Source organism: Pecten maximus, chromosome 3, assembly GCF_902652985.1.
Source record: "Pecten maximus chromosome 3, xPecMax1.1, whole genome shotgun sequence".
NCBI lineage: Eukaryota > Metazoa > Mollusca > Bivalvia > Pectinida > Pectinidae > Pecten > Pecten maximus.
Window position 1 is genome coordinate 33,219,385 of NC_047017.1, and position 12,818 is coordinate 33,232,202.

At 37.8% G+C, this 12,818-nt stretch overlaps 1 protein-coding gene across 1 annotated transcript in view; it reads right to left on the reverse strand.

Moving 5' to 3' along the window:
- Nucleotides 1-1,119, reverse strand: part of LOC117322726 (mucin-2-like) — a 46,047-nt gene extending 44,928 nt beyond the window's left edge. Inside the window, exon 1 of the mRNA XM_033877665.1 lies at nt 886-1,119. Within this exon, the coding sequence (XP_033733556.1) occupies nt 886-1,119 (234 nt within the window). The remainder of the gene's footprint in view (nt 1-885) is intronic.
- Nucleotides 1,120-12,818: the final 11,699 nt, after the last annotated feature.

The following is a 12,818-nucleotide window of genomic DNA, read 5'->3' on the forward strand; positions in this document are numbered from 1 at the left end:
GAGTACATGCGTGCTCTTATTTTGCCATTAAATTTATTTTTAAAAAAGCATCCTCTTAGGTCACCAAAACGTCAAAGTTTAATTTGAGGGACTACCGAGAGGCTACGACCTGACAAAGTCTACTCCATAAAGTTTGATTACTTTTTCTACCAACTACCGAACGAATATTCGAATATTCTTTGACGCTCCATCTTTTATTTAGAATTAACCTACAGCATTGTTTTTTGTTTGGGCTCTATCTTCAGCAACTGAAATAGTAGGTTACAATTACCACTGTTCAGTAATCCTACAATTTTTGAATATGAGTGTGATTTTTGCCGTTGCCTGATTGGTCGAAAAGTGCAATATCAACTTGAGATCAATGCTCACATGTTCCGAGATTAACAATATACAGTTATCAAATGGGTATGAGGGCGGTAGTAATTTTGTCAGCCCCGGATACGAAGCAACAACTGTTGCACGAGGGCTTTAGCCCGAGGCAACAGTTGTTGACGAGGTGCTGACAAAATTACTATTGCCCGAATTACCCCATTTAATAACAGTTTTATTATACCTTTACGTTTTTTTTTCTATATATAAAAGTAGTTATTCGCTAACCCCCCTCCCGCCGATAAAACTCATTTGATCACTTTTTCTCAGGAAATGACAAAACTCTATTAAATTCAACAAAATAAGTTTATTCAACAACTAACAAGATCACAAATTTAAGATCAGTCCATTCTGAAATAATTAGTTTGGATATATCCGAACAAGAACAGCCTTGAATACGTCATTTGCACTTTTAAAATCTGCATCATTTATGATGTCTTCACCTCGTTTTTTTTCACAAAAGTTTTTGTAAACCAAATCGGACACTAATCATTGACTTCTTGACACAAAACTCACCATTAGCCTTTCGGATATCTGCGTAAAATTTTCTAATAAATAGGTGAAAATCCGTTGTCGGTATAATGCTGAGATATCTGCGATGTTGGTGCTGGTATGAGAATCTGCTATATAGTCCTCCATTAACTTGACAGACGTTTGTATGACCCTTTTAGTGTGTTTGCTATCTATGTCCGTTAATAATGACTCGATCTCTACGTCTGTGGCGTTTTGAAAACGCGAGTGTTGATCCATGTTTGACAGTTTCGTGAGAGAAAACAAAATGTTTGGCTACCGTCTGCAACAACAAACAATCTGTGTCAATTAAGCGCTTGCATGTCGTTGTGTCTTTCAAACGTTCTGACGACGTTACAACAGAGGTGTGACAGTTCGCCGTGTGATAGTCCTGGAAACACATGCGCAATCCTCTCGAGGCTGACACTCAAATTATTACATTACTTTTACTAGAGAAAAAAACATAAGGGTATAATAATGCACTTTGGTTACCTTAACTATAAATAGTAACAGGGGACTTCCTTAGCTTTCAGTATTCGTGACCAATCACAAAAGAGGATTGTCGATCATCGGCCTATAACTTAAACAAAATGACAGATGAGACTACTGCCGGCTGGCTTTATAAGGACCATCAATGTGGCTCTTCCTCCTTATACGACGCAAGGATAAGGCACCAGTATACATATACTAAAGCACGAGCATTTCCATTGAAACAAAAGTATTCCTTGGTTTATTGACTAATTCCGTCCAGTTTGAACCCTGTGTCATAATTCTATTTCTTGACGGGGTTATGGACCTTTGCACCATTTTTTTCTACCACGTGCCACATCATTTTTGTAAAATAGCAGAGGAGCTTGGTCATAATGAATTACAGTTTTATTTCGGACATCGTGTCAGCATTCCTTTTTTTTTTTTTTGCTGGAGTCATTGCCCTTTGCATTAGTACTGTCTCGTGATTACTTTTTTCGCCACATTTGCTACATTTGTACATCAATTTGTTACTTGGTATGTGGCCTTATATATTAGATTACAGATTGAGTTTCAACCCTATGGCAAAATTCTATTTTTTTCCTTCGCACGCAGATTATTATCACAATCATTCGATTTTTCATCTGTGTTTCCCACTACACTCGCCACTGCAAATTGAATCTTCGTATCTGGCTTATTCAGAAAACAGAAAGCATCATGTTTATCATATGGTGACCGTGATATTTTCAAAATGACACTCTTTTAATTAAATTGGCGAAGGCGACACATCCATTTCTGTGGAATTCTAGTTGGTTAAATCATTTAGATGGCATGCAAATATATTACCAGGAAATGAAAAGCGCTTCCTTCCTTTGATCAGGTATAATGTAGGATGACATCTGATCAATTAGGTGTCGTTTGTGATATAAGCCGGCGATAGATGATGTAACGAGGATACGGAATCCCGGGGGTGTCGTTGTTTAAAATCATATGTAGACACCTGGGCCTATCAATACATGTTACATACATTATTTATGTTTAAACGACATTGTTATTTAAACGACATTGTTATTTCGTCGTATTTATCATCTAGACTGTTTACAAACTGTAACGTGAGTATGATTAATTGATGACCAGGGGTGTTTGATGTTCTGCTATATCTCGTGACCTCATTAAATTAATGATAATTTGTGAATCCCCACATATCGCTGGTGGGTGTTGATTTTTATCGAAAAGTCGTAAGTCTGGCTAGTGGAAACGAACGAATTCCAAATCATACAGTGTACTATTGAAATCTTCTCAAAGGGTTTGAACCAGCCGGTAAATATTTTCGTAATTTAAGTGAGAAATCCTTCATCGGTGGTAATTTGAGTATTTGTACATGTATAGTGCGAATAAAGTAGATAACTTTTATTGTGTTTTTTTTTCTTTTTTTTTCAAATAAATAAAACGTGTATTACATGCGCAGATAGCTCAGGTCAAATGCTGTTGATTTGGATAACAGAGTCTGATCTCGAGAAATCATTATTTCGCAGAGGTAACAATAGTCAGCAATCCACATATTATAAGAGAAGTTTGGTATATTTAACACGGGATGCTATAACACCAAACTAATCTTCCGGGTGTAACTGTGGTCTTCAGTATAAAAGATATGCAATCATTGTAAAAGGACAATGTCAAACCTCTTCACATCGCGTTACCCTCACACGATAGTCAAAGGGAAATAACTGTGATGTCTGACTACAGCTGGTAATGGTGGTAATACTATATTGCTTAGAGTGGTGGATATCAGACTGTTTTAACATGTACAGCGTCATTTATACAATATAAAATGGTACTGAAATCATATAGAAGGGCAGGGAAAATGTCGGTAGACGCTGAGATGCTAGTCTGTGCGGGATGTTCCTGAGGATGCAGACACTACCATCAATATATTTAAGGGCCATATAGATCTATATAGGAGAATAATGTTAAATTTCAACCGCAAATAAATATCTACAGATTTGCACAAAAATAGTCATGTCATATACCAAAATGTTTGTTTGGATATGTAGGTTCTTAAAATCACCGATTACTTGCTGCGGATGTTAACAGTTCCTTCTTTACTTTGTGGTAAGATGTAGCATGGAATAAACCTGAAAAATAGTAATGCTGTCATGTTCACAAGTGTCTAAGTACCGAACGGGAGTATTTGATTGACAGGATCGGACATTGTGTACGTATAAACACTTACTTTGTTTTTACCTTGAAATGGCAATATTTGTGTTCGCCATTTGCTTTTCATGGTCAAAATAGATTCAGTATTTATACATATCATAAAGTCTAATCTGGTCAAACAAATGCTACTATTGTGTGCTTTAGACGCAAAACGACATCCAAAGAAGCTAATAATATCCCCTTTAAGCATGCATTTTTACATGTCTTGTTGAAATTTATAATCAGCTCAACAGACTATATGTCAACAGCAAAGCCCACTGTTTGCCACGATACATGCTAAAACTTGATCAAGTTGATTCTGTTAAATTTAATTATAGAAGGAATTATAGGTTTGTAACATATCACTGTTTTTCCTGGATTTGCTATTTAGATGCCCCTTTAAAAAGAGGCATTCGAATTAGAGAAAGCGGTCAAAAAAGCATGGGTTGACACGTTGTCACCTGTGTAGTACGTCCATATAACATGAACAATAAGCCATCTTTTATCTGAAAAGCACTTTTAAATCAGTCAGTACCGATATTACGGCCACTTTAGCAAGATGAGACTGACTAGACTCTAACCATATAACGACGTAGGCTTGTCTGACCAATCAAATGAATGTTGTACTACATTACAGTACAGCAATAAATCCCCAGTTGAAAAGTTTCATTTTTATTTTCTGTATTGAGTTTATTTCTAATTCTGTAGAGTTGTAATCAGTAGTTTATTACTATACCCGTGTTGCCCTGTCGTTACACCAACATACGGCCAACAGTTAATGTGACCAAGGTACTAAGTTGCTGCCCAACGCGTGGAATGCCTATCCTCTAGATTATTTTTACTCACCTACTGTATTATTAAAACGTTTTAAATTGTTATTCTACCACGTCGATGTTGTAGCTGCATAACCTAATAATGGTTTATTGGATAATAGAAACGCGCGTACATGTTTTATTTCCAATCATTAATCACGTGTTACACTATTTCAAACATTCGGTCCTGTCAAACATTGATGATCTACAAGTACATGATCGTCATAGATGATTTTTGTGGTCTTGTTTTTTTGTGTATATATGGGAGCACGTGCATGTGTAATAGTGTATTACCCAATGCTCTATCTAAATGACAATTAGTCATTTTGACTGTTCCTGGGTTTTATTGGGGTTTTTTTTTTGTTTTTTTTTGTCAAATATCGGCTGCAAAGGTTAAAAAGTCCAAAGTGTTACCTGGCGAGAATTTGATGCACAGAAGTTCCTCATTCAAGCCTTCCGATGACTCCGACTCAGTATTATTTACGCAGACGACGCATTGGCGAGTACAAGGTTTGAGGAAATAATTGAGACTATCGAGAGGAATTATCAGAAAAGAGTGATTCACTGAGAACAAAGTATGTAACCAAAGGTATAGTGAACATTTTCAAAACCTCTTGTGATGACAAAAAAGGTGTCCCTGGATGTAGGCCTACATAAAAAAGAATTAAATTGTCTGCTAAGCAGTTATGCTAGTTCTTATTGATATCGAAACAATAAATCAATTGTAAGCTGTTAGATTTGATCTTTTTTCGCTTTTTCAAAACAAATATCACTACATGCAGCGTTCATACTAAGTATTAGTATTATATGTATACATGTATATGGACATCCAGGATAGCATTTTGTTCTCGGCATAGCGGTAAACAGTTTGTCTTGATGCTAGTTTTCACTGTTCCCTCCGGGCCTCCGTAGCTCACTGCAAAATGACTTCTCCGGGTACCTCAAGATCCCTCAAGCTCTCTGTAGCTCACCACACAATTACCATCCAGTTCTTCGTAGCTAACAAAAAAACATATCGCCATAGCTCACCACGCAATCACCCAACCATATCTCCATAGCTCACCACGCAATCACCCAACCATATCTCCATAGCTCACCACACAATCACCCAAACATGTCTCCATAGCTCACCACACAATCACCCAACCATATCCCCATAGCTCACCACGCAATCACCCAACCATGTCTCCGAAGCTCACCACACAATCACCCAACCAGTTCTTCGTAGCTCACCACACAATCACCCAACCATGTCTCCGAAGCTCACCACACAATCACCCAACCAATTCTTCGTAGCTCTCCACACAATCACCCAACCATGTCCTCGAAGCTCACCACACAATCACCCAACCATGTCTCCATAGCTCACCACACAATCACCCAATCAGTTCTTCGTAGCTCACCATACAATCACCCAACCATGTCTCCGAAGCTCACCACAATACCCAACCATGTCTCCGAAGCTCACCACACAATTACCCAACCAGTTCTTCGTAGCTCACCATACAATCACCCAACCAGTTCTTCGTAGCTCTCCACACAATCACCCAACCATGTCTCCGAAGCTCACCACACAATCACCCAACTAGTTCTTCGTAGCTCACCACACAATCACCCAACCATGTCTCCGAAGCTCGCCACACAATCACCCAACCAGTTCTTCGTAGCTCTCCACACAATCACCCAACAATGTCTTCGAAAATCACCATATAATCACCCAACCATGTCTCCGAAGCTCACCATACAATCACCCAACCAGTTCTTTGTAGCTCTCCACACAATCACCCAACCATGCCTTCGAAAATCACCACACAATCACCCTACCATGTCTCCGAAGCTCACCACACAATCACCCAACCATGTATCCATAGCTCACCACACAATCACCCAACCATGTCTCCATAGCTCACCACACAATCACCCAACCATGTCTCCGAAGCTCACCACACAATCACCCAACCATGTCTCCATAGCTAACCACACAATCACCCAACCATGTCTCCGTAGTTCACCACACAATCACCCAACCACAGCTAGTTCTTCGTACCTTATCAAAAAAGACCCAACCAGTTCTCCATAGCTCACCACACAGTGACCCATCCAGGTATGCACAACTCACTACACAGCTGCCCCTCCAAAATAACCAGGTCTACGTAGCTCACCACACAATAACCATCAAGGTCTCCGTAGCGCATAGCACAATGATCAGTCCTATTGAATCTCTTATGCATGCATGATATCCTCTGTCTCAGACTCACTGTATACGACAAAACTTCATACTGTCAAGATTTCCGAAGGCACAGTTCAATATGACGCTTCTAAGCCTCCATACTTTTTTCGAACCACAAAGGAGACAATCCTTATGACACACAACAAATGCACATGAATGTGATGCCGTTGAGCATTGCCATTATCCTGTCAAAATTCACACGAAGACCGGGGTCATTATACTGATAAACATGCCTTCAGCGAAACCCGTTGTTTTGTTTGAAATTCCGGCCATGATCAAATATGTATTCCACTACTTTCTGTGAGCATTCAAACAATTATGTACGGTTATTGCGGCACGATAATCCTAATAATCATATCTCCTTCATAGGCAGCCGGCGTTTGTCACTTTTCATGTTCTCGGGGCTTGGTATATCGCAACCTATTGAGAGATACAGGTTTCTCTGATAGGTCTTCACTCCAAAATGCCAACGAACCCTTAGTAGTATACATCTACTAATCATAACAAAACCTGACACATCATGTGAATGAAGAAGGCCACCCTCTGTGAGGGTATGACGACTAGAAGATGTCACTGACAACTATATATCACTGACAACTAGAGGATGTGATACACAACAAGAGGACGTCATTGACAACTAGAAGTAGCAATAGACTATCGGCGGATGTAATCTGTATACCAGGTAGACTTCAGACCTATTATATGTATAACTATGTTCGTAGGCCACTGACCTTTCAGAAAGCTTACAAGTTACCTCAGTATCCGTATATAGGTAACTACATAATTATTATGTATGTTCGTGTGGACATTGACCTTACGGATTGCTTGCATACCCATTACCTCAGAATAATTATATAACTATGTTCGGGGCCATTGACCTTACGGATTCCTTACAAACCCATTAGCTCAGTATCCATGTCTATGTTCGGGGCCATTGACCTTACGGATTTCTTACAAACCCATTAGCTCAGTATCCATGTCTATGTTCGGGGCCAATGACCTCTCGGATAACTTACAAGTCCATTGCCTCAGTATCCGTGTATAATTATATATGTATGTTCCTGTGGACATTGACCTTACGGTTCCTTACAAACCCATTATCGCTGTGTCCGTATATACCTATATATGTATGTCCCTGTGGACATTGACCTTACGGTTCCTTACAAACCCATTATCGCTGTGTCCGTGTATAACTATCGCAGTCGTTTATGTTTTCGTACCATAAAAGGGAAAATTGCTATGTTTTCATGTTTACACATATCTATTACTAGCAATGTTTATACAAAAGACAAACAAGATGCTAGCACCTTCCAATACAAATAATAGACACAGTAGAGCCAAACCTGAACGAATTGTATCATACAGCTATGTCGTCCTTCCAGGAGAAGACAGTGATGAAAGGGACCTTAAGTGTCGATACCTACATGTAGGTGATGATAGAAAACTAAAGGTAGATAAAAAGAAATGTCAAAATATGAATGGAGAGGTTATTAACCCCATAATTCAATATATTTTATAATTTTCAGTATTGTATTTCACAAGAACACCAAAATACTGAGCCCCTATTGGCCTGTTATATCCTTCGTGTTAACATTCTGTTTCGAATGTCTTACATGATTTCTGCTGAGCAAGCCATTAGTACCACAACTATTTCACTGGGAATACACAATCACTCAAACTCTTTATCTAAATTCTAATACACGTAACATTGAACAGATTTCAGAACTTAAACATTTTAGTTACTTAAAAGATATGCATGAAAACATTACCATTTACAGTAGTGTTAGCTCTTTTTCCAAATCAAATACAATCAAATACTACAGAAATAACACGAAAATTACTTGTGAAATATTTTTGACGACATAATCCGAATGGGTTGGTAACTAAATCGTACCTGGATGAAAAATAGTTACTAACATGTGTTCCTTGTGTTCAGTATGTGTATCGGGAACAGTGTTTGGAGCCTTTCTCCTTTCTGATAAAAAAAAGTCCTGACTACTGACTATATAAGTATCGCAATTACTTCTAACTCTACACACTAAAGGGTCTACAACATTTCAACTGGCACCATTTACAACTACAGCGGATTCATCATTTATACCTGATACCTGTACGGTGTGTAATAGTCTACCACTTACAACAACCAACAATAATCAAATTTAACAAAAAAACCTCTAACCAAATCGGAAGAAAATAAGCTTTTCGCCGGTGTTGGCTCTAAGAAATTATTCATTCTTTATGCATTGCATGCTACATAACCTTCTAGCGGCCTCCGATTGCTCAGATGGTAGAACATTCGACAAATGTAATATCATGTGATGGTTCCATAGGTTTGTGGTCCGATCCCTACCGGAGACACTTTGCACATGTATTTCTGTGGAAGCTTGGCTCAAAGACTTTGCCGTGCTGCGGGGATTGTGTCTTGGATAAGACATTCTACATTTAAGTTGCTCCAGAAAGCGTTGGGCGGCCATGCCGTATGATGTTTAGTGCGATTGCCACGCCCGCCTCCCACAAGGAAACTTCATCTCTAACTGGCTCTGTTTGTTTTAAGGGGTGATTAACCCATCAAACAAACAAAACTTAGAAACCAAGCTAGTAGGTAGCTATAAATACTGGTGTTGGTTATCAAATTTTATCCCATAACCACGCTTGTTTCACAACTGATATGGCACGTGATAAAATTCGTAGCAGTGTGTTATTGTTTTTGTTTACACACCGCAGTGTGTAACCACTTTCTAAGCCTCCGATTGGTCATTTGTGACCTCCAACGAATCTGATTGGCTAACCTCTGGCCTTTGACCACGGACTATTTTTACTACTCTCACTTATCTTCTCTTTTTTTTTGCCGTCTGTCTTCAAAAGATCAGCATGGACACGTTTTGATGATTTTTTGGTGCTCAACGTTAGCATATTAAACTGGGTGAGAGGGGTCCCCGGGTGTCCTCATGGAAATGTCGATTAATCTGGGGTTTGAGTCGTACGAAATATAATTTGATGGTAAAATAGACGACGGAAGCGAGATATTGCATCGATTATAGGCCTACAAGTAGCGAATTAAAACTGACCCCTTTATTACGAATATATTTATCCCAAACACAAAAATTTAAAAATCATCTTGGAACATTTGTCTCATGTCACTAAACTGACGAGATTTCTTGTAAATACACTGACAAACGTAAACTAGGTCTAACGTTACATAACTGTTAGGCCTATATTGCTCAACACTCCAGCTCGGTTTCCGAAATATTTGTTGAAATGCACGATGTCTTGAATGAATAAATCTCAGAATGAACATTTAACATCACAATAACCAGTAATAGCATACCTACGAAATCCAGGAAAGGACCGATAATTGAATCTGACAATGATTAGTCTAATATTCAGCGGTGACGTTCAACTTCGCGATGACGGTGTCGTCTTCGAATATTTCGAGCGGAGTTATTTAAACAAGTTACCTATTAATAAATTACACAGATACAAGGACTTTCAAACTTATATTTCGTTTTGTGAAATAATATCATTTGCAAATATAGTACAGAAGATATGAGTCGTGCATCTAAAATAGATGATAAGCTTTCGTTCATAACGACCTATATTTTGTCCCGTAGTGATTTGGTTCACGGAATTTAGTTGCTACGTTGGGAGAATTTGAACTTGACATGCTTACATTTGTAAGTAAAGAAGTTATGGGATAAACAAGTTCCCCTACTCGTGACGATTGTTTATCATTTTTATCCAACTCTCGTTAGTTAATTTTCTAATTTTGAAAAGACACTCGCTAAAGCTCGTGTCTTTTCAAAATTAGAAAATTAACTAACTCGAGTTGGATAAAAATGATAAACAATCTCCACTCGTTGGGGAACCTCTATAACTCGACTTCTAGCCAGAGTCGCCCCTGTGAAGACTGGCACCATTATGTTTTGTATCTCATCTCCAAATTACCATTTCATTATAGGAAATGTAACGATCATTGCAATCTTTTCTGATGATAGTAATTTGAAAGATGCTGACGGGACAAAAATATAACATAGCTTGAGAGATAGTTATCGTATATAAGCGGATAGTCGCCACCAGGATGTCAAAGGGAAATATTTTACATTTTGTATTTCCGTTTCCGATACCAAGTTGGGGTGTTTGGTGTTCGTTCATACGACAAAACGTGTAACTTTGATCCCATTCCGTATAGTAGTAATTTCGCCATCATATACAGGTATGTTTGCTTTATTAACACGAACAGGTTTGTCATATTACGTACAGGTATAACTTTACCACCATTACGTACAGGTATGACTTTATCATCATTACGTACAGGTATGACTTTACCACCATAACGTACAGGTATGACTTTATCATCATTACGTACAGGTATGACTTTATCATCATTACGTACAGGTATGACGTTGTCATCATTACGTACAAGTATGACGTTGTCATCATTACGTACAGGTGTGACGTTGTCATCATTACGTACAGGTATGACGTTGTCATCATTACGTACAGGTATGACTTCATCATCATTACGTACAGGTATGACTTTATCATCATTACGTACAGGTGTGACGTTGTCATCATTACGTACAGGTATGACTTTATCATCATTACGTACAGGTATGACTTTATCATCATTACGTACAGGTATGACGTTGTCATCATTACGTACAGGTATGACTTTATCATCATTACGTACAGGTATGACTTTATCATCATTACGTACAGGTATGACTTTATCATCATTACGTACAAGTATGACGTTGTCATCATTACGTACAAGTATGACGTTGTCATCATTACGTACAGGTATGACTTTATCATCATTACGTACAGGTGTGACGTTGTCATCATTACGTACAGGTATGACTTTATCATCATTACGTACAAGTATGACGTTGTCATCATTACGTATAGGTATGACTTTATCATCATTACGTATAGGTATGACTTTATCATCATTACGTACAGGTATGACTTTATCATCATTACGTACAGGTATGACGTTGTCATCATTACGTACAGGTATGACTTTATCATCATTACGTACAAGTATGACGATGTCATCATTACATAAAGTTATGTATTTTTATCATCATTACGTAAATGTATAACTTTATCATCATTACGTACAGGTATGACTTTATCATCATTACGTACAGGTATGACTTTATCATTAGTACATACAGGTATGACGTTTTCATTATTACGTAAATGTATAACTTTACCATCATTACGTACAGGTATGACTTTATCATCATTACGTACAGGTATGGCTTTATCATCATTACGTACAGATATGACTTTATCATCATTACGTACAAGTATGACGTTGTCATCATTACGTACAGGTATGACTTTATCATCATTACGTACAGATATGACTTTATCATCATTACGTACAAGTATGACGTTGTCATCATTACGTACAAGTATGACGTTGTCATCATTTCGTACAGGTATGACTTTATCATCATTACGTACAGGTATGACTTTATCATCATTACGTACAAGTATGACGTTGTCATCATTACGTACAGGTATGACTTTATCATCATTACGTACAGGTATGACGTTGTCATCATTACGTATAGGTATGACTTTATCATCATTACGTACAGGTATGACTTTATCATCATTACGTACAGGTGTGACGTTGTCATCATTACGTACAGGTATGACGTTGTCATCATTACGTATAGGTATGACTTTATCATCATTACGTACAGGTATGACTTTATCATCATTACGTACAGGTATGACGTTGTCATCATTACGTACAGGTGTGACGTTGTCATCATTACGTACAGGTATGACTTTATCATCATTACGTACAGGTATGACTTTATCATCATTACGTACAGGTATGACTTTATCATCATTACGTACAGGTATGACTTTATCATCATTACGTATAGGTATGACTTTATCATCATTACGTACATGTATAACTTTACCATCATTACGTACAGGTGTGACGTTGTCATCATTACGTACAGGTATGACTTTATCATCATTACGTACAGGTATGACTTTATCATTAGTACATACAGATGTGACGTTTTCATCATTACGTAAATGTATAACAGTACCATCATTACGTACATGTATGACGTTTTCATCATTACGTAAATGTATAACTTTGTCATCATTACGTACAGGTGAAACTTTGTTATTACATTTTACAAAATTATTGATATCCATCATTGCTGTAGTAAAACATAAGGCGTACATCATTAAGT